The 19,422-nt window shown below is 35.2% G+C and overlaps 1 protein-coding gene across 4 annotated transcripts in view; it reads left to right on the top strand.

Annotated features, from left to right (window-relative positions):
* Window positions 1-19,422, top strand: part of LOC136036975 (beta-galactoside alpha-2,6-sialyltransferase 2-like) — a 97,873-nt gene that overhangs the window by 67,190 nt on the left and 11,261 nt on the right. For all 4 annotated transcript variants that reach the window (XM_065719373.1, XM_065719372.1, XM_065719371.1 and 1 more), the window contains exon 4: window positions 7,387-7,561. In XM_065719373.1, coding sequence (XP_065575445.1) covers window positions 7,387-7,561 — 175 coding nt within the window. The remainder of the gene's footprint in view (window positions 1-7,386; window positions 7,562-19,422) is intronic.

Here is a 19,422-nt window from a genome sequence, read left to right on the forward strand (position 1 = left end):
ATGAAAGCTCTTCGAATACCCACATTTCTCAATAACAAACATTATGGGAAAATTCAATACCTTAGAGCTCTTGCTTAAGGGCTTTGGGGCTTAATATTCCAAGAGTCATAGTTACTGGACCTTTCAACTATACTGAACAAAATTGCTATCAAAATGGCTATCTCAAAATTTTGATAGAATATGTTTGTGAAAGTGATGGGTATGAGGGGGGCCTGGTTATCGTCCAAATACTTTACTGGAACTTTCAATATATAATCAGAGAAGCTCCTTTCGAAGTTTTTACAACAATTCTTTGAATAGGAAGTGCCTTGGTGAACAGAAAAATAAACAAGAAAACATTATGCCGACATTGCTCTTACTTGGGTAGCGCTATTGTGCTCCCTATGATAATTATTTAAAAGATTATATCACTGCAACCTTTACCTTTTAAGTGGGAAGGTATTTGATGAAGGAAAAGTTCCCCAGTCCTCTCTCCAGGTGACACCTCTAGCCGAACCTACATCCTACTAGGCATCGTCAAGTTTTTTCTCTCCTTTTAAATATTGTTTTCCGTGACAAGTCAATAAAGTCTCAAGCCATGTAGACTCCCCACCTTAAGATATCGTAAGACCTGTCATTGAAAAATATTGACTCAAAACCACCCACAAAGTCAGGCTTCAGTAAACTTCTTAGAGAACAGATAGATTTTATATTTCCCCGCCCAATAAATTCCCCCTTTCTCTGTGAAGACTCAAAGTGAAACATGATTCCATATCTTGAAGCATTTCCCCTCTTCTTCAAATAAGAAAATGTGCTTGTGGCATCAATTAGGGACAACAAAAGAGAGATTTCTGATTTTCCAAGAAAAAAAAATACACCTTAAAAAACAATACCTTCATTTGAAAGAGAAAAAGTAGTAGAAAGCATTTTCATATACTTTCTACAATTAAAAAAAAAAACATTGAGAATTTCCGTGGTGACCAAATTTCTCCCCTCTGCTTAACCGTGACATACTCTTCGGCTGGAACATTACAAAACCGCAAATGAAATATTTACATAATAAATATTAACTTTTTTGACAACTATGAAGAATGCTGTGAGCTGATTATAAAGATTAACCATAACAAAGCAACAATTTCATTATAAATTTATTTGAGTTTAAATCCAAAATTTATTTTACTTACAATTTAAAAACTTATCTGGATGTGTGAGATTTGGGTATAAATTTGATAAAGATATACTTTTAATTGATCTTTGGATAAAATTACATAAAAAAAACTAGTTTTTTTAACTGAAAGTAAGGAGCGACATTAAAACTTAAAACAAACAGAAATTACTCCGTATATGAAATGGGTTGTCCCCTCCGCAATCCCTCGCTCTTTACGCTAAAGCTTTTAATTGTTTTAAAAAGCAGAATTGTGGCGTAAAACTTTAGCGTAAAGAGCGAGGGATTGCGGAGGGGACAACCCATTTCATATACGGAGTAATTTTTGTTCGTTTTAAGTTTTAATGTCGCTCCTTACTTTCAGTTAAAAAAACTAGTTTTTTTTATGTAGTATCTGAACGTTTTTGAATTAATGCATGTTTGATTTTGGCTCTCCAAACATAAATTATTAAAATGAAATTTGCATATTAATTCCTTTTTTGGCTAAATGGCTTTCTCTTAGTTTTGATCAGACGATTTTGAGAAATAAGGGATGGGGAAGGAGGCCTAGTTGCCATGCAATTTTTTTCGGTTACATAAAAAGGCAACTATAAATTTTAATTTTTAACGAATTTTTTTATTAGTAAAAAATATACTTAACTTAAGAATTAACTTACGTAACAAACTTTTATATTCTTTAATTTTTATCATGTATATGAGGGGGATTTTACCCCCGTTAATACCTCGTTCTTTACACTAAATCGTAAGTTTTGTCCCAATTCTTTAAGAATGACCCCTGAATCAGAAAAGCCGTAGAATAAATAGTTGAAATTACTAAAAACACTATAGCATAAAGAGCGAAGTATTTATCTCCTCCTAAATAATTCACTCTTTATGCTAAAGTATTTTTAGAACCCCTCATATGCGTAATAATCTCTGTTCGTTTTAAGTTTCAATGCTACTCTTTACTTTCAATTGAAAAAACTTTTCCATGTTTATTTTTTCATTGTTTTTTTTTAATAGTAATTTTAGAAAATTCTACGCCCTTTTCATTGAATTTCTGTTCCCTCATGACATATTTCTCCAAGAAAAGATCCTCCCACATAGCCCCTCCCCTCGACCCCACCCCCAAAACCAAAAAAAAATCCCCTGAAAACGACTATAAACTTGCCAATAACCATTATTATATATAAACACTGGTCAAAGTTTGTAACTTGCAGCCCCTCCCCCAGGGACTGTGGGAGAGTAAGTCATTCCCAAAGACATAGTTTTTATGGTTTTTGACTATGCGGAACAAAATGACTATCTCAAAATTTTGATCTGTTGACTTTGGAGAAAAAATGAGCGTGGGGGGGCGTAGGTGCCCTCCAATTTTTTTGGTCACTTAAAAAGGGCACTAGAACTTTTCATTTCCGTTAGAATGAGCCCTCTTGCGATATTTTAGGACCACTTGGTCGATACGATGACCCCTGGGAAAAAAAAACAAAAAAAACAAACAAATAAACACGCACCCGTGATTTGTCTTCTGGCAAAAAATACGAAATTCCACATTTTTGTAGATAGGAGCCTGAAAATTTTGTTATAGGGTTCTCTGATACGCCGAATGCGATGGTGTAATTTCTGTTAAGATTTCTGTAACGGTGTAATCTCGTTAAGATTCTGTGACTTTTAGGGGGTGTTTTCCCCTATTTTCTAAAATAAGGCAAATTTTTTCAGGCTCGTAACTTTTGATGACAAAGACTAAGTTTGATTAACCTTATATATTTAAAATCAGCATGAAAATCTGATTCTTTTGATGTATATTTTAGCATCAAAATTCCGTTTTTAGAGTTTCGTTTACTATTGAGCCGGGTCGCTCCTTACTAGAGTTCGTTACCACGAACTGTTTGATTGAAATACATATTGTGATTTTAAACACGGTCACACTTCGTTATGTGTTGGTCCTAATTGTTTTGAAGTCGAGATTGATGAGAGAGAGAAATACAGTTCTGGAAAATCGAAAGTTAATGAAATATTGGTAAAGCATTTTTTACTCCGAAAACTAGCGTTGCTCATTGGAGCTTGAGGACCCTGAAAAATGTATATCCTTAGATATAGTTATATTTGGTATATTGAATAACATTTTGTAATACATGTGGGACTTCGTCTTCTAAATAGAAATAGTGGCCATAATAACTATATTTCTAAAATGTATAAGTCAAGCTCTTCCTTGCGCAAGTATTATAAATTTTTCAAGTCTCCATGATGCTTAATTAAAGCTTAGATACCAATACGGTTATAAAAACTCGATTTATTTTTGGGACACAGGGCGCGGTAGCGATGCTAGCGGCTGGAGACAGGAAACTGGCAGCACAGCTTAGATAACCAATATTGGTATCTAAGCTGTGTATGCAGCCAAACAAAATTGCGTTCCCGCCTATGGTGTTGTAGTACGATCTACGCGTCAGAGCGCGGGCTTGGAGGAGGCGCCAAGTTTAGGGCTCTGTACCAAAAGCTTCTCATGAGAAAGATAGAAGTTTTCATAACTGTATATTGGTATCTAAGCTGTGCTCTTAATATTAACATACAACTTAACCTATCTCCAGGCGTTCTTTGCTACAAAGTGACACCAAGACTTAAATGGCTTCCCCCTTAAGATGTTAAAATTGTTATATCTAATCTCAATAAGCGGTGTTAAGACTTGTATGCCTGCCTAAAATATCATGCCAGGACCCGTGTTTAGCAAGAGGTCTGTATCCTATGTAATTACGGTCAAACTTAGAACTTGGTGCTTTCCTCAAACAAGCTTTATGCATTCATCAAACAGTTCGTAGTAACGAACTGTAAGTAAAGAGCGACCCGGTTCAATAGTTGGCATGAAATTTTCATCAAGTTTAGTCTTATCCATCAAAAGTTAAGAACCTGAGAAAATTTGCCTTATTTTCGAAAAAAAGGGAAAAACACCCTCTAAGAGTCATAAAATCTTAATGAAAATCACACCATCAGACTCAGCTTATCAGAGAATCTTACTGTTGAAGTTCCAAGCTCCTTATCTGCAAAAATGTGGAATATTGTATTTTGTCAGAAGAAAGATCATGGATTGGTCCTAGAATATCGTCAGAAGAAATATCACGGATTGGTCCTAGAATATCGCGAAAGCGCTCATTCAAACAGAAATTAAAAGTTCTAGCGCCCTTTTTAAGTGACAAAAAACATGGAAGGTAACTAGGCCCCCTCCCACGCTCATATTTCTCCCAAAGTCACCGGATCAAAACTTTGAGACAGCCATTTTGTTCAGCATAGTAGAAAAATCTAATAACAATGTCTCTGAGGACGGATTAATCCCCCACGGTCCCCGGGATAAGGGCTGCAAGTTATGAACTTTGCCTATTGTTTACATATAGTATTGGTTATTAGGGAGTTTACAGACGTTCACAGGGGATTTTTTTTCTGGAGGAGGTTAGGGGGCTTGTGAGAGGGGTTACGTGGGAGTATCTGTCCATGAAGGAATTTCCATGGGAGAAAACAATTTTCCATGAAGGTAGTGCTAGTTTAACAAGTATTATTTAAAATACGATCAGAAATTAAATAAAAAAAAGTTTTTCAACTGAAAGTAAAGAGCAACATTAAAACTTAAAGCGAACAGAAATTATTATATATATGAGAGGGTTCATCCCCTCGTTAATACATCGCTCTTTACGGTAAAGTATTTTTTGTTCTTTCAAAAGAGCTATTCATTCTAATTAAACGGCCTTTGTGATTCAGGGGTCATTCTTAAAGAATTGGAACAAAATTTGAACTTTAGCGTGCCTGTTTTATTTATATATTTAATTTATCTAACTCTAGTCTTATCGATTAAAGGCTACGGGCCTGATAAAAAATTTGTACATTTCAAAAAAAGAGGGAAACAGTCCAAAACGTGGAATTTTTTTATTTTTTGACAGACGAAAGATCACGGAGGCGTGTTTATATTTTTTTCCTAAGGGCGATAGTATCGACCCAGTGGTCCTAAAATATCGTAAGAAGGCTCATTCGAACGGAAACTAAAGGTTGTAGTGCCTTTTTAAAGTGACCAAAAATATTGTAGGGCATCCTGGCCCCTCTCTCACCTCTTTTTTTCTCAAAGTCGTCTGATCAAAATTTTTAGATAGCCAATTTGCTCATCATGGTTGAAAATCCCAATAACTATGCCTTTGGATATTACATAACCCCCCACAGCCCTAGGGGAAAGATTTTTAAATCATGACATTTGTTCTTTTTTTACATCTAGTATTTGTAATTGTGAAGTATGTACACATTTTTGAGGGGGGGGGGGAATTTGTTGCTGTTTTTTTCCATGGGTTAATGTTGTATTGGGAGGGAAGTTTTCAGGAGTTGAACTCGTCAGGGGAAACTATACACTGGGGGAATTTACCAGAATTCCTATATACAATTCTTTTTAAATGTCTTGCTTTCTCTTTTCCGTCTCAATCTTACGCGTGGATTTGTCAAGGGTAATTGTCCTGGTTAAATTTTCAGCGGAATTGAATTGTCTAGAGGATATTTTCTTGGGGAGAGGGATTTCTCCGCGGAGGTGGGGCCATATTTCATGGTTTTACTTAAAAACGATCAGAAATTAAATTAAAAATAAAGTTTTTTCAACTGAAAGTAAGGAGCATCATTAAAACATGAAACGAACCTGAATTATTATGTGTGTGAAGGGGATCATTTAATTTAGCAACAGGACGCTTTTTTTAAAATAAACTTTAGTGTAAAGAGTGAGGTGTTGATGAGGGGGCAATTCCATTCATACACATAATGATTTATGTTTTTTTTAAGTTTTAATGTTGCTCTTTTCTTTTAGTTGAGAAAAAAGGGTTTAATTTTAACAAAGCAGTAAATAAAAACAAAATATAAAAACTACGCTTTAGCTAAAAAAAAAATAATAAAAATACTCCCAACATTTCGGCCCTACGTCCAGGAGCCTTTCTCAACGGGAAAAAAAATTACAACCGACAATTTAAGACTTTTTTAAGACATCACAAACAAACAAAAAACCATGACAATTAAAACACAACGAAAAAAATATATAAACAATAAAATAAATAAGAACAAATCACATTATAAAACAAAACTCCCTGCACTGAATCAATCAATATTTATTAATTCAAATTAAAAATAAACAAAATGAGTTAAATAGACCTAGAAAAGGGCTGTTGGTAGTTTGACTGTTTCACAAAAGTAGAAGCGTCTTCAGGATGCTATGTTGGGAAAAGATAGCCAGGTAGAGTTAAAGAAGAAAAAGCCAATAAAAAAAATGTTCAACTATGGTGAAAAGTGAATCTTTTAATATATATAATTTCATACAAAAAATTAATTTATGGAAGAGACATAACTTTTATGATGTTTGGAGGCCAATTAGACAATTTGCCTCTCTCAGGCGACAACAGTTAAGAGACAATTTCTGTATTTTACTTGGCGTCTGAGTTATAGAATCCTCTGGGCTTACTCTAACAGTATTGACACTATCAAAAACGGAGAAGAGATTTTTAAATAAATATAGATTGAATTTTTTTTTCATTCTTGTACCGAATTTTCAGCTTTTACCCCGTGACTCAAAAAAAGATTAAAGTTACGAAATTGGAGCAGAGTTACCATTCCAGAGATTAATTTCCAAAATGTTTTAAATGAATTCTAAACTCTAAAATTCTGTTTCTTAGTTGGTTTTGGCTATGCTAAGAGTGCAAGTCAATTCGGGGCTTCTAGAAGGAATTTCCTTACATTTGTCTCTTTTCCTCTTTCAGATTGTAAATAGTTTAGTGGCTTCTTAAACTTGCTTCCTCCATTAGCTTAAACTCCAATAATTAAGAAAAAGACTTATAAAAGAAGCCATGCAAAAGCTTTTATTCAAATTTTTCTCTATTGATTTTTTCATCATATGCTGAGCTCGTTTTAAAAGAATGGCATATTCTTATTCAGACCATACACATTGATACCTACGTAGTATATTTAATGGACTAATTGAAAATCTACTTAATTACTCATAGTTCTATGAAATTATCAAAAATTGAGAATTTTAATAGATTTTTGCTGACAACATTCAAATTGCTCGTGTGCAATGACTCTACGTAATTTTAATCATTTCTACCACCATGTTTCTTATTCAACATAACCTCTCGCAGCTCTATCAACAATAAATTCGACCTCATAACATCAAATTTAGATGAATGATTATATTCAATTATTTAAAGTTATTATTTTTTTTATTCGTACTATAAGAAAAAAGTTGAGTTTTTTTCTTTTAGTGGTACAACAATCCAGATATAGACTTCTTTAATGATTTCTTTGAGAAAAGAAGGACTTGCCCATACCAGGATATGCATTTACTCCATCCCAGGACATTATGGAGACTTTGGGACTTTATCCAAGGTCACAGTCCAGTAAACATTCATCCTAATCCACCGTCTTCCGGTTTTCTTGGTAATATGTTTATTCTTTTTTTTTCTTTTTATTTGACGATTTCTAGAATCATGTATAGAGCTTGATTCTCGTTAAATTGAAAATTTCTATAAACTTCTAATTAAATTTCTGTTTTTAATTTCTGCAAGAATGAATCAGGTTTTACAGCTTCCCTTTATTCTGCCTGAGGCGATTTTTTATTTTTTCTATCATTAGTGGTACTACTCTCATTGCTATTACTGGCAATTCATCAGTATCATCAAAATATCAAGCCATGTGAGTCCAATACAGCTGTAAATACTACCAATACTACTACTACTAATAACTCACTGCAGCACCAAGCCGCCTGAGGCCAACACAGCTACACACGCTCCTCCTCCAACATAATCTATTCAAAGCCTCCCTCTTTACACCCTCCCAGGAAGTTCCTATTTCCTTTAAATCATTATTTATGAAATCCTCCCAACCCAGACAAGGACGACCTGCTTTCCGTGTAGCCCCAGACGGTTGGCCAAAATGACAATCTTCGGTAATCTGTCATCCTTCATCCGTAGAACGTGGCCTAGCCATCTCAACCTTTCTTTAATTATAGCTCTAGAAACCGGGATTGAACCACATTTTTCGTACAACCTACTGTTTGAAATACGGTCAGTCAGTCGGGTACCCAGAACAATCCGTAGGCAATTTCTCTGGAAAACATCTAGTAAATTTTCATCTGCTTTTCGGAGCGCCCATGCTTCAGAACCATATTTGACCACTGTCATCACTGTAGCTTCCAATATTCTAATCTTGGTTTGTAGGCTTATCTTTCTATTCTTCCAAACTTTTTTTAACTGTGAAAAAACACCCTGAGCCTTACCTATTCTACTTTTAACATCTTCACTGTTCCCACCATCTTTACTAATAATACTACCAAGGTAACTGAAGCTCCCAACCTGATCAATCTTTTCGTTACCTAATGTCACCTGTTCATTTTCACTTATTCCTAGCCTTAGTGACTTAGCCTTCTTAACATTAATTTTCAAGCCTATTTTAGCACCCTGAACTCGCAAAACCTCTAAAACTTCATTCACTTTGCTTACACTTTCATCTAATATGCTTAAATCAGCAGCATAATCTAAGTCCAGGAGCGTTTTCCCTCCCCATTTGATTCCGTGGTCTCCAATTGCCTTCTCCTTAAGACGAAGTCCATCAAAATGATCCATATAAAAGGGGATAGAACACAACCCTGCTTAACTCCTGATTTAATACAAAACCAGTTGCTAACCCCATTTCCTACCTTAACTACAGCAGTATCTCGTACATAGCACAAATCACTTTAATGTATTTTTCTGGTATACCATATAACGATAAGACCTTTGTTAACGCTCTTCTATCAACAGAATCGAAAGCTTGCTCATAATCGATAAAACTGAGGACCAAAGGTATTTGACAACGAAGGTGTTTTGACAAATGATTTCTCAATTATTAACCTAAGAGTGAACACTTGGTCGACACATCCTCTACCTTTTCTAACCCAAATAATCTTAATATGGTAACTACTGTTTCCTCTGTTTCTTTACTCCAAACAATCTAGCTTAAATATTTTTTAATGACCTCTTTGCATACACTACTTTTAATCTTGATACACAGGATCAAGGCAATATTAAATTCTTGTGTAGTATTAATCATTTCAGCAAACTTATCTAGATGTAAGAACAAACGCTCCCTTGGTGTAGAAGAGGAGGTAGAAGGGTTCTACACACAGTGCCAACAGGAAGCTATGGGACATTTAGAAACAATAGTATGTTAAGTGGGCCAAATTTCACAAAATATATCTCCATTCTCTCCTTACCGACATGTCAGCCTATTTCTTCTCAGTGACGGAATGTAATGTGCGATCAATTTTCCAAGGCTGTTTTTTTTTCTTCTTTTTTTTTTGTTCTGGGCTGTTATACAAAATCTGGGAATGGGCCAAATTACCAATTTAAGAAAGCATATTGGTATTTTCAGAAGAACATCTGTTTCATACAAGCATGCATCAGGGCGTAATTTCGTCAAAACCCTGAGGGGAGGGGTCAAAGTTGGAGGCGATTTTTCAAAACTAAGTAAAAATGACAGTAAAAACTACAAAAATGTGCCATTTGGTACCATAAAGGTACTATTTAGTACTTTAGTAGTACTATAAAGGTACTTTGTAGTGCTATATAAAGGTAACTTAACCAAGGTGTAGCAGGGGTATTTGCCCCCCCCCCCCTTACCCATAGTAAATTACAACCCTGGTATGCATAAAGGAAGATAGGTTCACTACCACACATATCCATCACATCCCACCTCTTTTCTTAAAAACTGACATACAAACATCTCTTAGTCTAATAACAATCATCACTATACTAGCTAATTTACTTCCTACTGATGTCAAGTCAGTATCTCTATTATTACTACATTCACTTTGATTCTTTTCTTTCATAATTGTTACCGCTATAGCTCTAACAATGCAACCGACATATTAAAAAAAGGTCTTCTTTACTATTAGGACCTGTCAGAGGCAGTTTTATCGGAAACCGGGGGAGGTGCCTTGTCCTGATTGCAGAACTTTTAGAGGTGCAAAATCATTATTCGATTCTAATCATTTTATTCTTTTTATTTATTATTATTATTATTATTATGAAGTAGAGGGTGCAGCTGGCAGTAGTTTTAAGCAAATTGAATCAAAAATTTTGATTTTTCCCATATCCTTATCACCATTCCTTGAAAATAAAAGTAAGTAGACCATATTTAATTGATTTTAACACTTTGTTTGAAATTTTGTATTCAAATTATGCTAATAGGTGACAATTCTGTCAAAGATTTTTTTTAAGTTTGCCTGAATATTTTTAAGAGGGGGAACAGGGGGAGGTTTTCAGGATTTAGTCTTGGGCGCAAGAGAGGCCAGAACCATCACTGGAGGCATCTGGGGGCCTTATGAGTTTGTAGTCCGTTTAATAACTTTTCCAACTTGTCGTTTTCAAAGAAATATTTCGTCACTTTTAAATTATTAAAAATGTATTCTTAATGTATTTTACACGCTTTCCCATAGCCAAACTCGTGTTTAACGGTTATTTATTTCCCCATTAGAAACAATTTTTGGTTAATACTTTTTGTCACTAACCAATGCCCAATTTTATCTTTAACTGAGACTAGTCTTCATCACCTTGCATTCCCTAATCTTTTTAATACATTGGCACCCCGTATAGAGATCGTGTACTTTTGAAATAATTGCCAGAAACTCCTCACTAAACTCTCTCAAAGGGAGGGTAAGATATCCACTCGATCGACTTTCTAGTTTCCTGTGCTCATTTTTCCATCAATTCATAGCCGAAGAAAATTACACTAAACGTTATTCGAACATTCAGTTTCAGAAATATTCTTGACCCCCCAACTCTCTAAATCTCAAAAATTCATTTGCTTCACAATTTTGTCAAGGATACACAAATCCTATGCATAATATAAGTCTAGGAGACACACTTCATCGAAAATTATAATGCATTATCAAAAATTCTTTGGTAAATAGAGGTTATTTTTTACTATTCAAAGCAAATTTATAAAATAAATTAACTACATGTTTTCAGGGAGTTTTTTTTGTGCCTCTTGCGACACCTCTGAATCACAACTGTAATAGTAATTCGACCCTGCTACAGAAACCGGTAATCACTAGGATTCAAACCTGTAGCTTCGTCCACATTTTTACGCTGGTTCTGAATCACTGAGGGATGGAGGCACAGACATATGTGCCTCACGCATATCTTTACACATAATTTGCTTCTTTTTACAAAAATGCAGCATAAAATTTATGTCAAATTTAAATTTACTTTTCTTGTAATGATACTAAAAGCTATAGTCTACAATGTAACTAAAATTACGTTTACCCGAATACTTCTACTACCTCCCAAATTTTCAGGGTCTTTTTCCAAATTTAATCTAAACAGAATTGGGGTTCTCCAAAATACATATACCCGAAAATTATTGCTTGTAAATCCATCAACGGTAACGTGAAATACAAAAATCTTTAATTTTCGTTAGCATTATTTTTTGGGAGATTCCAGAGAGAAATTATCTGTCGTGGAAATTTGGTGTTGGAGGAAGTGCTGCCTCGCCTGCGAGGGAATTGGAATCTCTGAAGAAAATCTCGGTGATGTAGCGGAAATAAATTTGGGCGAAGACCACTAAAAATAAGCACAGGAAATGTATCACTAGCGAAAAGGAAAGAAAACAAAAATGATGTTTAAATCACAAGGGTCGGTAGTCTTAGTTCTAACCTCTTAGTTTTAAGCACCTACTCTAAGGTGCTCTTTCAAACTTTTAAGATCTCTCACGACAATACAGATTGCTTTGATGTTTGACAAGGCTAATTCCATTAAAAAAATTTAAATTAGAACCATGTTGATCAAAATCCATAGTTGCCAATTGAAACTAGAACATATTGAGAAAAGTACAGTCATAAAAGAAAGAACTTGGAGAGTATCTTCTTTCATGAGATAGGTTTGATGTATTTCTACTTGTTAAGGAGGAATTAGAAAGGAAATAGAGATGAAAGAAGAATACTTTTATATTCATTGAATGACTCAATGAAAGGAGACTGACTTAGAGCATTCCTTTGCTGAAGAAGAAGCTTATGTCCAATTCAAGTCATGCTCAAACAAACTATTAATATTCCGAGGGAGAAGACTTCTAAAATTCAAGTTGAGGGAGAAGATTCTGAAGGGTTTTAAGGAAGGTGTGGTCCTGAAAACTTTAGAGGTAGCTCATTTAATTGGAAGTTGAACGTTTTCATTCACGTTTAAGAGTCAAAAGTGATACATTGCAACTAGTTCCCCCTCCCCTCTGACGGCCTCTTTTCCCCACACGTGTCTAATCGAAATTGTGAGATAGCCGCTTTTGTTGAAAATAGTCCAAAGAACATGTAACAAAGGCTCTAGGTATGACATAGCCCACCAGAGCCCTGGGTCGAGGGTTGCAAGTTATTTCCGGGGGGCTTACAAGGTTATAATAGAATGAGTGGTCGCATGAACTTTGGATAGGACTCATTTTATTGGAAATGAGCCCAATTAATATATTTTATTACTAACCCCCCTGTATCAGAGTCCCTGGTTTGCATTTAAAAAAAAATTGAATGTAATTAATATTACATTTAAAAAATAAATCTTTTCCACACCACCCGAGAGGTAGAGGTGAAGGCGTGCTTATGTTTATAGATGTATTACCAGTAGCCCTAATCATCTGCTTGCACGTTACTGAAAACAAATACATTTCAAATCTTCTCACTATTTTTTACTTTAATAAACGAAAAATTATTAAAACTTAAGGAATAAATGTCTGTATGTATATTAAACTGACAATCAACTGTGAATTGTTTTTTTTTTCAGTAAAGGCAAATTATGTTCTTGTTTTTATAAGGGACGGGGGTTGTCAGTCCTACTCATGTTTATTTTTACTCTTTTGAGTAGGGCATTTATTGTAATTTCTGTTCGTTTTGAGTTTTATTTATTCATTGATGGTGATTTTCGGTAGTTTTAAGCTTGGGAGATTATTTGACTTTATTTTTGCTCATTAATGGATTAATGGAGCATTTCTTTTCTTTGAAAAATTTTGTTTTGCAGAACTTTTTTTGACATTAACACAATTCAAAGGGAATTTAGTCTAACAAGTCTAACAAGTTAAGGGGTACGTTTTTCTTATGTAATTTAAAAAGCATTAGTCTAACTAAAAAATGTTGGGTATTATACCAAAATAAAAGAACTAGCTGCTTAAAGGGGCATGTTTTGTTGTTTCTTTTTAATGTAATTTTAAGATTATCAAATTAGTCTAACTAAAAAACATAGAGTATTATGCCAAAATAAAATTCTAGCTACTTTAAGGAAAATATTTTTTATTGTTTTTTTTGTATATAATTTAAAAAGTATTTAGTCTAACTAAAATATGTTGGGTATTGCACCAAATTAAAAAAACTATCTTCTTTAAGGGGCATGTGTTTTTGCTTTTTTATGTAATTTAAAGAGTATTAGTGTAATTAAAAAATATTTGGTATTATATCATAATAAGCGAACTAGCTACTTTGAGGGACATTTTTATTTCATGTATTTTAAAGAATTTTTTTTGGTAAAAAGAAAACTAAACGAGAAGATAAAAAGGCAATATTGTAGTTTAGTTTCTGAGCTTTTCTGATGGCAAACGAATCAATGAAATCTTCTGTTTTCGGCAGTTCGTTCCTGTATGTTTGAATAAACAGTAGTAACTCCAGCCTTTCCTCCAACACTGTACTTTTCACTGCAGAACACGTCCTGTGAACCTTGGAGAATATTCTTTCTGCCCCATCTGTTGAAACTGGAAGCATTACAAGGATTATGATCCAAACAAAGATGTTTGGAAAAATCTGCTCCTGGCAGCTTTTGAGAGCTGAAACGGCCGTGTTTGGCTTTTCCATTGCAATATTTGACAATGGGTCTTCGATATCTGGAACTCCATTTTCAAGTCCGCCTGTGTACCACTGAGAAGCCCCTTGTACCTCTCGTAGCCTTCTTTGAGATCGTCCTAATTCTCGTCATGAACAATTGCTGGGATTAATAATGACAGTTTCGTGGCATTAGCAAAATGGTAGCTAAATCTTTCTGTGAAATCAAGTAGCATGACATCCAGGGCTGGGACGAGTGATGTAGTCCTATAGTAGCTTCGGTAGACAGAGCTTGAGTCTATGTGTGGTTGGACGACTTTCATAGAAACATTAATTTCTTCTGCCATGTTCTTGACTTCCGTATACAAAGATGGGAACTCAGTTTTTGGATTGGCTCGCGTTTCTCTAATGCTGCTTTTACACTGCTTATGAGTCCAACGGCTTTGACGAGATCACTATCCTTTTCTTGAAGTGACTCTTCCAATGGTTTCACAACACCCTAAAACGTGTTCAAGCAGACCAGTCCGATCAACGTGTCTGACGTCTCAATGCAGAAACGTAGCACATATGCTTTCCTGTTAGCCTCCCGCTCCTGCCAACCTAGCATCTCCTGTAGAGCAGAAATAATCGACGAGAAGGAATCAAAAAACCAACTAATTGCCTCAAGCATGTCTACAAATCTTGCGATACAAAGACTAATGAGGGCCTCAGCTCTAGCATTGTCTGACATCAGATGTTTTTTCAAGCTATATTCGCCTGGCACTTGAACTGAAAAGATCGATTGTTTCTCGTGCGACATCTTACACATTTTGTAAAATTAGGAGGTAAACTATCGTCGAGCACGAAAGATTGGTGAAATGGCTGACACAATGAAAATAATCAGCTAGTTGATTTCGACGCTTTATCACACCAGTAGTGCCATTTGCCAAGGTTGACATGCTAGTGGCTTTGTCATAGTCATGACTGACGCTTTTTGTCATGTCTAGGCTGTATTTGGTTACTTCATATACAATTAGCTTGCCAAGGCTTTTGCCGTCAAGCATGTCTTCATAATTTTGGCTGGTTTTGGGCTCTTTATCTTCAGAGAGCCTCGATAAGGTTTTAAAAGGCTTCGACTATAGCAACAGGTTCCTCTCAGATTACGAAACCCTTTTTGGATTGTATACATAATAGCTAACGACTACTATGAATTCCCTTAAGATAAGATTTTATTTCAAAAATGTGGCTATCACAAGCCCAAAAGGGCCGAATTCACACTTTAGTGTCAGTAAAAAATTATAGAATTGCAATCAATAAAAAGTCAATAGATAAAACTCGTAAAGTTAAAACAGGGAAAAAAAATTAAACAAAAGTATATCTAGCAAGCATCAAAAAGTACACAATTGAAAAATAAATACTAAAACTCTATGATAAAAGTAGAATGAGAAGGGGGGGCTGGTTTTTTAAAATTTCAACTATGTGAGGGATGAGCGTTCTTCTATATCTTTCAGTGGAAACTCCTATTGGGGCAAGAAGGGGGATTTTTCTTGAAGCAAAACGTTGGGGGAGGGACGATTTCGGGGGGGGGGAGTAAATGATCACTAGGGAAAGAGAAGTAGTATGAGGGTTATACACGGCATTGTGGGCAAAACGCAAGGAAATTTGTGCTCTCCTTTCCTTAAGGGTGACTAGATTTGCTAGACACCTTTTTTGAACTGCCTCTATTCTGTCTGTAAATTCATTTGAGATGCTAGGATGCCAAACAGGACAAGCGTATTCGAGGGTAGGTTGTACAAAAGAGAGAAAAATCCACAAACACTTCGATTTAGAACATTTAAATTTATTAAGAAGTTTGAGGAGAGAAAATACGTTTTAATAGATCGTTAACGTGGCAATCCCGTTTTAAGTCACTTGAGATGGTAACACTCAGTAAGTTCATATTTAGCCTCGTTAGGTTTGAAGTAGGGGAGAAAGATAGCAACAGTAGACTACCACGACTTTATAGGCAGAGTAATCTAGCTACAAACAAAACAGTATTTCTTCGCAAAATGGCCGATAAGTTAACATGATACAGACATTATGGTAATACTGTTAAGCTTATCAATTAATCTACTTTGCTATTTTGAATTGAAGAACGACAAGATTGATACAAGATACTGGGGCGCACGTTTAAGGGTACCGTTCTTCATCTTAAAATTACGGATCATCAACTAGTAGTTTCCAAAACTTTTTAAAATCTTATTTTCGAGAAGGGTAATTACCTTCCAGATTAGTATGACGTTGAAAGACTCCAGGATGAGAATTGAACAGGAAATTTCCAAAAAAGTTGGATACGAAACTAGATAATTTAGATTCTGAAAATCTAGAGCATTAGGGAGATACCTTTGGGAAAATTATTTGTGATGTAGCAAAATATGTTCTAGGAACAAATAAAATAAAAACACAGCTAGAAATACTATTAGACACGCTTTAAGCTTAGAAAAGAGTTTGTATAACATGTGTTTGAGTGAAAAGCATACAAAAATAAATGACTGGTAAGGGAAGAAGAGAAGGTATTAGGGTTTAAATGAATTTATTTATAACCCGTTGTAAACACAATAACAAACGAAGTACAAGAGAAGAAAAAAGAACGGAAAATGGCAAATAAACAAAATTCAAAGTCCTAAAATAAGCACAATAATTAACGAAGTAATTACAAAGAATGCATAACAGACACAAAAATTACAAAAAAAGGAATAAAAAAAACAAAGAGACGCGATACATTTACTGTTTCAAAACGGTCCATTGACGTTCAATAACGGTCCATCAAGTGTCCATTGATTCTGTTATTGTAAAATTCAATGCATCTGCCGATGGCAGGATTAGGGTCTGTAACAACGTATCTCCTATTGACCCAAGAATAACTTACCCAAGGGGGAGGCCGAGGAGATATTTAGCGTGACGGTAATAAATTCGTGGAAGTTGATTAAGTTCTGTTGTTGAAAATGTACGCCAAAGCTTTGCAAAGTACAAAAAAAAGAAGCGCAATTGAGTTATACAATTACAATTGATCCGTTATTGTAAGCTTCAATGCATCTGCCGATGGCAAAATTAGGGTCTATAACAACGTATCTCCTACTGACCCAAGAATCACTTATCCAAGGGGGAGGCCGAGGAGATATTTAGCATGACGGTAATAAATTCATGGAAGTTGATTTAGTTCTGTTGTTGAAATATACACCAAAGCTTGCAAGGTATAAAAAAAGAAGCGCAATTGAGTTATACAATTACAATTGATTCCGTTATTGTAAGCTTCAATGCATCTGCCGATGGCAAAATTAGGGTCTATAACAACGTATCTCCAACTGACCCAAGAATAACTTATCCAAGGGGGAGGCCTAGGAGATATTTAGCTTGACGGTAATAAATTCATGGAAGTTGATTTAGTTCTGTTGTTGAAAATGTACACCAAAGCTTGCAAGGTAAAAAAAAGAAGCGCAATTGATTTATACAATTACAATTGATTCCGTTATTGCAAGCTTCAATGCATCTGCCGATAGCAAAATTAGGGTCTATAACAACATATCTCCTACTGACCCAAGAATAACTTATCAAAGGGGGAGGCCGAGGAGATATTTAGCATGACGGTAATAAATTCGTGGAAGTTGATTTAGTTCTGTTGTTGAAAATGTACACCAAAGCTTGCAAGGTAAAAAAAAGAAGCGCAATTGATTTATACAATTACAATTGATTCCGTTATTGCAAGCTTCAATGCATCTGCCGATAGCAAAATTAGGGTCTATAACAACGTATCTCCAACTGACCCAAGAATAACTTACCCAAGGGGGAGGCCGAGGAGATATTTAGCGTGACGGTAATAAATTCGTGGAAGTTGATTAAGTTCTGTTGTTGAAAATGTACGCCAAAGCTTTGCAAAGTACAAAAAAAAGAAGCGCAATTGAGTTATACAATTACAATTGATTCCGTTATTGTAAGCTTCAATGCATCTGCCGATGGCAAAATTAGGGTCTATAACAACATATCTCCTACTGACCCAAGAATAACTTATCAAAGGGGGAGGCCGAGGAGATATTTAGCATGACAGTAATAAATTCATGGAAGTTGATTTAGTTCTGTTGTTGAAAATGTACACCAAAGCTTGCAAGGTAAAAAAAAGAAGCGCAATTGATTTATACAATTACAATTGATTCCGTTATTGCAAGCTTCAATGCATCTGCCGATAGCAAAATTAGGGTCTATAACAACATATCTCCTACTGACCCAAGAATAACTTATCCAAGGGGGAGGCCGAGGAGATATTTAGCATGACGGTAATAAATTCATGGAAGTTGATTTAGTTCTGTTGTTGAAAATGTACACCAAAGCTTGCAAGGCACAAAAAAAGAAGCGCAATTGAGTTATACAATTACAATTGATTCCATTATTGTAAGCTTCAATGCATCTGCCGATGGCAAAATTAGGGTCTATAACAACGTATCTCCTACTCACCCAAGAATAACTTATCCAAGGGGGAGGCCGAGGAGATATTTAGCATGACGGTAATAAATTCATGGAAGTTGATTTAGTTCTGTTGTTGAAAATGTACACCAAAGCTTGCAAGGCACAAAAAAAGAAGCGCAATTGAGTTATACAATTACAATTGATTCCATTATTGTAAGCTTCAATGCATCTGCCGATGGCAAAATTAGGGTCTATAACAACATATCTCCTACTGACCCAAGAATAACTTATCAAAGGGGGAGGCCGAGGAAATATTTAGCATGACGGTAATAAATTCATGGAAGTTGATTTAGTTCTGTTGTTGAAAATGTACACCAAAGCTTGCAAGGTAAAAAAAACAAGCGCAATTGATTTATACAATTACAATTGATTCCGTTATTGCAAGCTTCAATGCATCTGCCGATAGCAAAATTAGGGTCTATAACAACATATCTCCTACTGACCCAAGAATAACTTATCAAAGGGGGAGGCCGAGGAGATATTTAGCATGACGGTAATAAATTCATGGAAGTTGATTTAGTTCTGTTGTTGAAAATGTACACCAAAGCTTGCAAGGCACAAAAAAAGAAACACAATTGAGTTATACAATTACAATTGATTCCATTATTGTAAGCTTCAATGCATCTGCCGATGGCAAAATTAGGGTCTATAACAACATATCTCCTACTGACCCAAGAATAACTTATCAAAGGGGGAGGCCGAGGAGATATTTAGCATGACGGTAATAAATTCATGGAAGTTGATTTAGTTCTGTTGTTGAAAATGTACACCAAAGCTTGCAAGGTAAAAAAAACAAGCGCAATTGATTTATACAATTACAATTGATTCCGTTATTGCAAGCTTCAATGCATCTGCCGATAGCAAAATTAGGGTCTATAACAACATATCTCCTACTGACCCAAGAATAACTTATCAAAGGGGGAGGCCGAGGAGATATTTAGCATGACGGTAATAAATTCATGGAAGTTGATTTAGTTCTGTTGTTGAAAATGTA

This window comes from Artemia franciscana, chromosome 16 (genome assembly GCF_032884065.1).
Source record: "Artemia franciscana chromosome 16, ASM3288406v1, whole genome shotgun sequence".
Lineage (NCBI taxonomy): Eukaryota > Metazoa > Arthropoda > Branchiopoda > Anostraca > Artemiidae > Artemia > Artemia franciscana.